This window comes from Gekko japonicus, unplaced genomic scaffold (genome assembly GCF_001447785.1).
Source record: "Gekko japonicus isolate JY-2015 unplaced genomic scaffold, Gekko_japonicus_V1.1 scaffold1098, whole genome shotgun sequence".
Taxonomy (NCBI): Eukaryota; Metazoa; Chordata; class Lepidosauria; order Squamata; family Gekkonidae; genus Gekko; species Gekko japonicus.
The window spans coordinates 465226-476319 of record NW_015160244.1 but is presented as its reverse complement, the minus strand read 5'-3'; the positions used below and the strand labels follow the sequence as shown (position 1 = coordinate 476319).

The window sequence follows — 11094 nt, the reverse complement described above, 5'->3', positions numbered from 1 at the left end:
CACGTTCCCCCCCCCCCATAGCTGGCAATCCAAAACAGTCCAGTGGCACCTTTAAGACCAAGTTTTATTCAGGTACAAGCTCTCCCTCCTCTGCGAGGACAGATCCGCACATTCCCTCCCCCCCATAGCTAGCAATCCAAAACAGTCCAGTGGCACCTTTAAGACCAAGTCTTATTCAAGTACAAGCTCTCCCTCCTCTGCGAGGACAGATCCGCACATTCCCTCCCCCCCATAGCTAGCAATCCAAAACAGTCCAGTGGCACCTTTAAGACCAAGTCTTATTCAAGTACAAGCTCTCCCTCCTCTGCGAGGACAGATCCGCACGTTCCCTCCCCCCCATAGCTAGCAATCCCAAACAGTCCAGTGTCACCTTTAAGACCAAGTTTTATTCAGGTACAAGCTCTCCCTCCTCTGTGAGGACAGATCTGCATGTCGTCCCCCCCCCGATAGCTAGCAATCCAAAACAGTCCAGTGGAGCCTGAGCGGTGGGTGTGGCCTTCTGACACACTTCCGGTGACGTCAGGGGGTGTGGCACATGCAAATAAGTTATGCTAATGAGCTCCTGCACCTCTTTTTCCACGAAATGACCCCTGGTCGGGACACAACTTGCTTGGAGGAATCGTTGTGGGTTAAACTGTCGCATCAAGGCCAGTCGGACTTGGGTTTCAAATCCCCCCAAGGAACTCTTTCTCTTATCCTAACCTACCTCACAGGGTCGTTGTGAGGATGAAAACAGAGGAGTGCCGGCCTGAGCTCGTTGGAAGAAGGGCAGGGTCAAAATGGTGGCGGGAGGGAGGGGAGTCCTTCTACACTCCACATGCAGGACGTTCTCCTAAACAGCTGTCTTCTCTCTGTTTTCTTACAAGAGGACCTTCCTCATTGGGAGAGAGCAGCGAAGACTTAGGGCCGGCCTAGCTGTACGCGACTGGAGCTCCAGACATATTTCCTGGCCTCCTAGTTTTCTCCCAATCTGGATTTGTGACGTGGTGCTCAGGGAGGAAGGGGCGGGGAAGGGGTTGAACGGCTCACCTCTGTTCCAGGTAAGGGGAGCTGCAGAAGCCCTGCTCTGGGTACAGTAGCCAGGCCTCCCCCCCACCCCCGGCCACCGGCGATGGGTTGCCAGATCCAGGCTGGGGAACTCCTGGAGATTTGGGGGCGGAGCCTGGGGAGGACCGGGACCTCAGCCGGGTGTGATGCCACAGACTCCGCCCTCCAAAGCAGCCATTTTCTCCAGGGGAACTGATCTCCGTGGTCTGGAGATGAGCTGTAAGTCGGAGGGATCCTCAGGTCCCACCTGGAGTCTGGCATGCCTAGTTGCCATCCTCCAGGCGGGGCCTGGAGAATTCCCAGAATTACAGCTGGTCTCCTGCCTGTAGAGATCAGTTCCCCATGGGGGAAAAATGGCTGTTTTGGAAGGTGGACTCTGCGGCATTGTTTCCCACAGAGGTTCCTCCCCTCTCCCGAACCCTGCCCTCCCCAGAACTCGCTCCACCCCCAAATCTGCAGGAATTTCCCAAACCCAGTGTTGGCAACTCTGCCGCCCAGATCACAAGTTGTACATGTGAGCTATTGCAGAGCGAACAGATGTGAGCTGTGATGATGGGGTAAAGCAGGGGTGTCAAACACGCGGCCCCGGGGGCCAGATCAGGCCCCCCCCCTCCAGAGGGCTTCTATCAAGGCCTGCAGTAGAACTGGCTGTCTCCTGCTTCTTCTTCCAGTTCTGCTGCTGCTGCGTCAGAGGCATTTCTCAAGCCCTCTGATACTATTGGGGTGGGGGTGGGGGTAAGCAATGGGGGTAAAGAAACCCAGGATCCAAGTTCCAAGCTGAAAGGGGGAACAAAGCTGGCTTCTTTAGGGCTCTCTGTACATGGTCAGAGGCATTTCTCAAAAGTTCTACAGCAGAGCGGCAAGCCCTCTGATAATATTAGGGGGGGGGTAAGCAATGGGGGGGAAGAAACCCAGGATCCAAGTTCCAAGCAAGCCTTGGTAGCCTCCACGGCCCTGAGAGGCAGATTCAAAGCACCCCTTCCCCCCACCTAGGCCGAAGCGAGACTGGGCTCCTCGAGCGGGACTACAACCCCCAGTGTGCTTTGCGCCGAGGGAAGGCGCGGCCGAGGCCTCACCACCAGGCCCGCTTCCACCCTGAAGCGTAGAGCGGGCGACCGGCCGAGCGGCGACTTCAACTCCCAGAGTGCATTGCGCGCGACGAGCGACGCTGCGCCCCGCGGTGGGAGTCGGGGCTGCGGCTTCCGGCGGAAGGAAGTGAGGGAAACGAAGACGACGACAGCGGCGGCAGGAGCCGTGGCCTCCCCTCCTCCTCCTCCTCCACTCCCTCCCGCGTTCCCGTCCCGTCGTGCTTTGCGACACAGGGGTCGACCGCTCGCGGCCGGGGCTCGCGCCGCATCTCCCCCCGCCCCCCCATTTCTCCTGGTTTCCAAGGAGACGCGGACTTCTCCCTCGCGCCCTCTTCTCCCTTCTCCTCAAACGCCGCCGCCGCCGCCATTATGTCGGCCCAGGCCCAGATGCGGGCGCTGCTCGACCAGCTGATGGGCACGGCTCGGGACGGTGAGTAGCGGCCTGCGAGGAAGGAAGCGGAAGTCGCCCCCGCCGGCCTGGCGCGGGGCAGAGAGCCTGGGGCCAGGCCCGCCGCCCTCCTCCTCCTCCTCCTCCGGCCTTCCCTTGACGCTTCCCTCTTGGGGGGGGGGGGTGAGGGGTGAAGGCTCTCCCGGCTGAGGGCTGCGGAGTCTCGAAACCGAGTGAGGGGGAGGAGCACTCTGCACGTGCTCAGAGGCGCCGCTCTCTGCTGCCTTGCTGAGCTCCCGTGGAGAAGGAGAAGTACTTTGCACGTGCTCAGAGGCGCCGCTCTCTGCTGCCTTGCTGAGTTCCCCTGGAGGAGAAGCTTCGATAGGCACTTCGCACGTGCTCAGGGGCGCCGCTCTCTGCTGCCTTGCTGAGCTTCCCTGGAGGAGAAGTACTTTGCATGTGCTCAGAGGCGCCGCTCTCTGCTGCCTTGTTGAGCTCCCCTGAAGAAGTACTTCGCACGTGCTCAGAGGCACCGCTCTCTGCTGCCTTCTTGCGTTCTCCTGAAGAAGGAGAAATACTTGGCGTGTCCTCAGAAGCGCCGCTCTCTCCTGCCTTGTTGAGTTCCCTTGAAGAAGAAGTACTTTGCACGTGCTCAGAGGCACTAATCTCTGCTGCCTTGTTGCGTTCTCCTGAAGAAGGAGAAATACTTGGCGTGTCCTCAGAAGCGCCGCTCTCTCCTGCCTTGTTGAGTTCCCTTGAAGAAGAAGTACTTTGCACGTGCTCAGAGGCACTAATCTCTGCTGCCTTGTTGCGTTCTCCTGAAGAAGGAGAAATACTTGGCGTGTCCTCAGAGGCGCCGCTCTCTCCTGCCTTGTTGAGTTCCCATGAAGAAGGAGAAGTACTTTGCACGTGCTCAGAGGCACCGCTCTCTGCTGCCTTGCTGAGTTCCCCTGGAGAAGGCTAGGACCTTTGCACATGCTCAGAGGCACCGCTCTCTGCTGCCTTGTTGAGTGCCCCTGAAGGAGTAGTACTTTGCACGTGCTCAGAGGTGCTGCCTTGTTGCGTTCTCCTGAAGAAGGAGAAGTACTTGGCGTGTCCTCAGAGGCGCTGCTCTCTCCTGCCTTGTTGAGTTCCCCTGAAGAAGGATAAGCACTTTGCATGTGCTCAGAGGCACTGCTCTCTGGTGCCTGGTTAGGTTCCCGTGAAGAAGGATGGCTACTTCTCGCACATGCTCAGAGGCACTGTTCTCTGCCTGCTGGCTTCTCAGGCTCCAGTGGGGGCTGTAAATCTTTCTGCCTGCTCCGAGACACTTCTTTCTGTGATAGTATCGCTCAGGCCTTTGCAAAGGGTTCCTGTGTAGGGTAGCTCCTTTGTATGTACTCAGAGGCACTACTGTGCCTGCTGGTTTTCTCAGGCACCAGTGGAGTCTGTAAATCTTTCCACAAGCTCTGAGATTCTGCTTTTTGTGACATTACTACTCAGGATCTTGCAAAGGGTAAAACACTGCAGAAGCACCAATCGCTCAGGCACCAGTGGAGTCTGTAAATCTTTTCACAAGCTCTGGGATTCTGCTTTTTTGTGACATTACTGCTCAGGATCTTGCAAAGGGTAAAACACTGTGCAGAAGCACCGATCTCTATTCAGTTATTTCTTCAGGCTCCTGAAAAGACTAAAAATTCTGCACGTGCTCAGGCGCACTGCTTTTGTTCCATGATTTCTCAGGCTTTTATGGAGGCCAGATGCTCTTTATGTGTTCAGAGGTGCTGTTTGCCCTGCCTCAGGTTAAGACTTGAGAACTAGAGTTATTCTGGAGACCCTTTAGTGGGAAAGTTAAAAAGCCTTACCACCTGTGATAAGGCAAGAATCTGATGGCACCTTTAAAACTGGCTCAGCCGATCTGTGTTGGTATATTTAAAACACACGTACAGCTTTAAAGAAGCTGTTTTTAGAGTGCTCAAGTAAAGCCTCCATGTTCAGAGGCAGATTACCTCAGTATGCTGGGGAAAGGAGGGGGAGAAACTATCCTGAGCTTTTCAGAAGCGCCCATCTGGTCGGTGTTGGACATGCAGTGCTGGACTAGGTGGACATTTTGTGTGATCCAGTGTGGCTCTTCCTAAAACATTACGTGGCATATGCGTGAGTCTTGAGGAAAGGGCAGCCGGCTGGCAGAACGTAGCAAAAGTCGAACCAGTCTGGCCAGTTCAGAGTTTTGGCCATGCAGCAGGCTGGCTAGCTTGACGTTTGGGTGGCGACACTCTCCGCCAGGCCCAGCCCACAGTGACAGGTGCCCAAGCGGGATGGCCGAGTCCCCCGCCACACCTGCGTCATCACATCCTCAAGGTGTGCCAACCCAACCACTCACCAAAGCAGGTGAGACCGTTGTTGGCACAACAGTCGATCCCCTGGAAACATCTGCTCGGTAGGGTAAAGGCGCTGGTACAGATGGCAGAAGGGGAACAATCTGGCCTTTTCTGAGTAACGCAGTGTGCACAGTACATTTCTGGGCCTGTTTGGGAAGCAAGGAATAAATACTACATCAACTTCTGTAACTTGGGCAAGTCACAGCTGCCAGAGCATGGAGTTTTTAGGTTCCAGGTTTCTCCGCCATGGCTCTGTACCGTGGCTGATAGTCTCACTGCTCCGCTCTTACGTGGTGAGGCTTTTCTTCAGTGAACTCACCTGTAGCATTAATGCTTCATGTATTAAAAAAAACACAAAGGCAGACCTGTTCTGTGTACAGACAGGATCTTAGTGTTTTGCTCCAGGAAAACATCACATCCCTTCCGAAAGCTGTGCATTCCTGACAAGGTTTGTATCTGCTTCTCTGCTCGAATCGGCAGCTTAAAAGTCTTAAGAGTGTTTGCAGGACTCTGCAAGATAACCCTTTTTTTGCACTTGGTTTCATAAGTGAATAAGTGCTCGTTCTTTCTTTGTGTATTTGAGTTGATTTTGAATTGCTTCCCATATTTTTATTTCATACAAACTGAACAATTGTGGCCCCTCTATTTTATTTATAAAGGTTCAGTGTATCTTTGCCTGCCTACATCAATCTGCAAAGGAGTTGCAGAAAAGCCTCATGTTCATCGAGCCGTGAGTCACAACCAATTTTTAAAGCTGTTATAACAAAAAAAAAAAGTGTTTGCTTTTTTTCACAAATAACTTTAAAAGTGTAGTCTAGAAAGAAGAAGAGAGAAAAAAAATTTAAAAATACATTTTCAGTAAACACGACATTAATCCTGGATGCTTGCAAATCCTGAACTATACACAGACTAGCTTTCTTTTAAAAGAAAAGGAATTGTCACATACCATTACCACTTTGCCTTTACTTCTTATGTATCATTCCCCTGACTTCCTTACTGCAGGTGTGGGCAAGAAAACTTTTCCTTTAAAACTTTTCAACAGCGGGCATAAAATTCTGCAGCTGAGGTCTTGAAGAATGCAGATGGGTATAGTATGTGTTGGAGCTCGCAGTGTGTATTAACCACCTTTTTTTTTTTTTTTGGTTTTGCTTGTTTTAAGTGGCTCCCAAATGTGAAATGTTTTTAGGGGGGGAGGGATAAGGCAAGATCCCACTTTCCAGGCTGGTACCTAAACGTCCCTGTGGCTCTGGGAAGTTCATTACACGTTAATTTTTTACGTGCAACTCGGCAGTATTTATCCTTTCCATTACTGGATTTGGAAATAACTTGCGATCAGAATCCCCCAGGTGTGGGTATCGTGATTCACGGCCTCCAGATCACGTGGGTTTTGGTATCTCCGGACCCACGTTCTCCGTATAGGAAGCCTGTGTGGTCTCCATCCAGACTGCCTTTTGTTGACGAAGGCCTCTTTACGTAACTATTATGGACAACGTTACAGTCTGCACTGTACTTAGTCAGCGGTGCATGTCACCTTTAAACGCTATCTAGCGTGGTCCTCGGCCGTAGAGGAAAGAACAAAAATTCCGTTAACGTGCGCTTTTTGTAGTTTTCCAAGCAGTTCTGGGGTTCGTGAAGTATTTTAATCTGCATACCACAGCTTTGCCTTGCTTGATGGGCCTTTTTTTTTTAATGCTTTTCATATTTATAACCAAACATGAATTTCAGGAGACGAAACCAGACAAAGGGTGAAGTTTACAGACGACCGTGTGTGCAAGAGCCACCTTCTGGACTGTTGCCCTCATGATATCCTGGCGGGAACGGTAGGTGCTTTGGGCTGGGCAGCCAAAGGATGCTGGGAATAATTCTGTGAGATGCCTCGCTGTCTGTTGGCAAGGCCCTGATTTTCAGGGCCCCCCCCCCCCCCATTTGGGGGGAGACGCAGGTTTTGTGGTTAAGTGTGCGGACTCTTATCTGGGAGAACGGGGCTTGATTCCCCCGCTCCTCCATTGCAGCGTCTGGTGTGCCCTTGGGGCAGTCCCAAGCTCTCTGGGAGCTGCTCTCTCGTGAGCAGTCCTCGAGAGAGCTCTCTCAGCCCCACCTACCTCACAGGGTATCTGTGGTGGGGAAGAAGAAGAGATTGGATTTATACCCCGCCCTTCACTTGGAGTCTCAGAGCGGCTTCCAAACTCCTTTCCCTTCCTCTCCCCACAACAGACACCCTGTGAGGTGGGTGGGGCTGAGAGAACTCTGACACAAACTGCTCTTTTTCAAGGACAGCTGTACCAGAGCTTGTGACTGACCCAAGGTCACACCAGCAGGCGCAAGTGGAGGAGTGGGGGAATCAAACCTGGTTCTCCCAGATTAGAGTCCGCGCACTTAACCACGACACCAAACTGGAAGGGAAAGGAGACTGTAAGCCGCTCTGAGACTCCGAGTGAAGGGCAGGGTATAAATCCAATCTCCTCCTCCTCCTCCTCCATAGTTGAGGGCAGCCATACATGGTCCGCTTTATAGTGATACTGTACGCGAAGTGCTTGTTAGGAACAGCCTCGCAGAAACACTTTTAAGTCTTCTGGTTACGAAGCAAGTCACAAGGTGGGGGCGTTTTGGCCGCGGTTGCTGCAAGGGCCAACAACGCTCGCACCCGGTCAGCTGACCCGAAGGAGCAGCCCCTCTGAAATACCTCACTAGAAGGGGGTGCCAGCCTCCAGGTGGGACCTGGGGATCCCCCGGAATCACAGCTCGTCTCCAGACTGCAGAGATCAGGCCCCTGTCCTCCCCGGGCTCCGCCCCCAAATCTCCAGGAGTTTCCCACGCTGGATCCGGCAGCCCTGTGCCACCATCCCCCGCCAATGGCCAGGAGGGACTTGGGAGCCCTACTCACTGGCTTCCTATAGCCACGATGGGCGTTTCATGCTGTGGGTGTTTCCCGAGCCTCCCACAAGGTCTGGGCTGAACGGCGCCACCCAGGTGTGAACCTGGTTTTGGAGCGGGGAGGCGCAGCCTTGTCTCAGACAGGCTTGAACCCCTCTTCGCCACACCACCAACCAACCGCGAGCTTCAGTCGGTTCGCCCTCGTCAGGCCCACTTGCCAGTCGTAGGGACTTCCAAGTATACAGATTCCACTCGTAGAAAACACCACCCAAAGTCGCCAAAACAATATATTTAAACAATTATAAAGTTGGCGGTGTCACAACAACAACACTTATGCATACTGTAACCAGGGCTTTTTTGGCTGAAAAAGCCCAGCAGGAACTCATTAGCATAATAGGCCACACCCAACCGCAGAAACACATTAGCATATTAGGCCCACCCCCCATGCTTCCCCTTGGCTTGCCTGGGCGCCTAGCGTCGGTAGGGAGCCCGGTCAAGCCAGCCCTTGGACAGGCCGGGGAAGGCGCAGGGAGGCATTTAAATGCCTCCCCGATCCTTCCAGGGACCCCTGGCCTACCTGCCTCAGAGTCACCGGGGTGGTGGTGGTTTCTGTTCTCCAGACCATTCTTCTGTAGCCACGCACGCAGAGGTTTTGGCGGTAGTGGCCGTGGCCAACTCTGAAGCCAGACGGAACTCCATTCCTGTGCGTTCCTGCCCAAAAATAGCCCTGACTGTAACTATATTAAGGCATAAGAGACAATATTTCCTCCTTTGAAGATGAGACACAAAGTCCATTTATTCAGTGTAACTTGATACCTTGATAAGAGGGAGTCCGCGTAGTCATTCCTGTGCGTTCCTGCCCCAAAATAGCCCTGACTGTAACTATATTAAGGCATAGGAGACAATATTTCCTCCTTTGAAGATAAGACACAAAGTCCATGTATTCAGTGTAACTTGATACCTCGATAGGAGGGAGTCCGCATAGTCATAACACATTTCAGACAGCCTTTGCTGTAGGGACTTGGCTCAGTAGTCGTGTTTTGGATGGGAAGGAGAGCCAGGGGTGAGTGCTGGCCGGAGGCTGGTGGTGCTCTTCACTTCAGGTTGCCAGACTGCCCTGGCCAGGACTGGAGGGTGTGTGTGGGGGGGGGGTTGAATCATGCGGGTCAGCAAGCACAGATGCCGTAGCTGTGAACGACACCATTTTCCTGCATATTCATGCCAACGAGAAGTCTGTGCCCAGGTTTCAGTTCTCAGGCAGGTGGTCCAGAAAGACCACGCAGACACCAGTATTTGAAATAACATTGAGTGACCCAGGAGAACCAACAGGGTGTTCTGGGTGTTGGTTGCCTCCAACGCTCCCTCTAAGCTGTGGAGTCTCGTGAGCAAAAATTCTACTTTGTGAGCTACTGGCATGAAAATTGTGAGCCAGCTAATTGGCTCCTGCATCAATTGGTTTGCTCTGGAGCCGTCCTTCCTGAGCTGAGACAAGAATGTGTGAGCCGGAGGCTAAAAAAACTGTGAGCTAGCTCACACCAACTCAGTTTAGAGGGAACACTGGTCGCCTCTATGTTACAGAACTGGTTCTGTCCATCTTCTATATAGATATTAAACGTATAGCTTCCAATGTAATTCAGTTCTTGCAAATATTGATTGCTGGTAGCTATGTGTTGCTGTGCTCGTACCGATACATGAAACATTTTCACTGATTCTCCCCTCCCTCCTGCCTTTTCCTTGTCAACAGCGCATGGACCTGGGCGAATGTACAAAAATCCACGATTTGGCTCTCAGAGCAGATTATGAGATCGCGAGCAAAGAGAAAGACCCGTTCTTCGAGATGGATGTAAGTTCCTTTGTGTTTTTTGGCAGTGATACACGGGTATCAGGTTGGACAGTAGCGGGCCCTGACATTCCCAGCTATCTCAAACAGAGCTGCGGTGGCTCAAGTGGTTAAGATGTTGAACTGCAGGCTGTGGAAGGTCGGTAGTTCAGCAGTTCGAGACCCGGGTGCCACATGACAGAGTGAGCTCCCATCTCTAGTTCCAGCTCCTGCCAATCTAGCAGTTCGAAAGCAAGAAATTGCAAGTAGATAAATTGGTACCACTTCAGTGGGAAGGGAACAGCGTTCCGTGCGCCTCGCTGTTTAGTCATGCCGGCCACATTACCACGGAAACGTCTTCGGACAGCGCTGGCTCTTTGGCTTGGAAACGGAGATGAGCACCGCAACCCTAGAGTCGGATTCGACTGGCTTTCGAGCAAGGGAAACCTTTACCTTTACTTTATACGGGTATCAGGTTGGACAATAGCGGGCCCTGACATTCCCAGCTACCTCAAACGAGTGATTCCGTTCTTCAGGCAACGTTCTTGTTGCCAGGGTCAGCCCAGGCACCCTGCCGTTCGCAAAACATTAAGCGGTTTCTCAGATATGCAGAACTGCAGCTGGTGGTGTTAAGATAGGGGCTTAGTATTAAGCCCCCGGGAATTCGCTTAGCATATCTTATGACTGAACTATTCTGGGATGCTTCTGGAGCTCGTCTCCGGAGCGAATCCGAGATGAACGCCTTGTATTTATTTGCAACATTTGCCTGCTTTTCTGGCCCACCAGGGTCGCCAAGGTGACTCATTCACCTTCACTCTAAAGCCTTTCTGTGCCACAGGCTATGGAAGGCAGCCGGCTGCCGTTTTGCACGGTGGACGTTGTCGAGGCACTCGTTCCCCGAACTGCTTCCGTAAGAGGAGTTTGTGGCTTTCGAAGGCCCAGTTAGGAACCTTTCCCTGTCAACCGAAGTCTCTTGAGACCATTCCGATGCCCACGTCAAATAGTATTACCTGAGGGAGGGTGGACTTCGGCCTCACCGTCTTGCATCCTGTCTGTATCTTTTCGGTTTTAAATAAATCATTTGAATGGTGAATGATGTTAAAAAATAGATTCAGCCAGGGGTCATTTGGGGGGGGGGCGCCATCCCCCCGGGTCAGGTGCGGGAGGGCGGGGCCTGGAGCTCCCTGCTGGAGCCCGCTGGAGGTCGCCGCCGGCTTTGGGGAGGACACACTTCTGGTGATGTCAGTGGGTGTGGCATATGCTAATGAGTTATGCTAATGAGTCCCCCTAGCTCTTTTTCTACGAAATGACCCCTGGGCACTTGTTACATGGATAGATATAGTTAACAACACTCGTAAATATTGGTACGGGCACTGAATACGCAGTGAACGCGTGATACCCAGGGCTATTTTCGGGCAGGAACGCACAGGAACGGAGTTCCGGCAAGCCTCAGAGCTGGCCACCCCCACTACAGCCAAAACCTCTGCGTGTGCGTGGCTACAGAGGGAAGGCCTGGAG

The 11094-nt window shown here is 52.9% G+C and overlaps 1 protein-coding gene across 1 annotated transcript in view; it reads left to right on the top strand.

Moving 5' to 3' along the window:
* The first annotated feature begins 2273 nt into the window (after positions 1 to 2273).
* The window catches only part of LUC7L (LUC7-like), a 21242-nt gene continuing 12421 nt past the window's right edge, over positions 2274 to 11094 (top strand). Inside the window, 3 exon segments of the mRNA XM_015413673.1 lie at positions 2274 to 2565; positions 6609 to 6703; positions 9502 to 9604. Of these exon segments, the coding sequence (XP_015269159.1) occupies positions 2505 to 2565; positions 6609 to 6703; positions 9502 to 9604 (259 nt within the window). The 5' untranslated portion in view covers positions 2274 to 2504.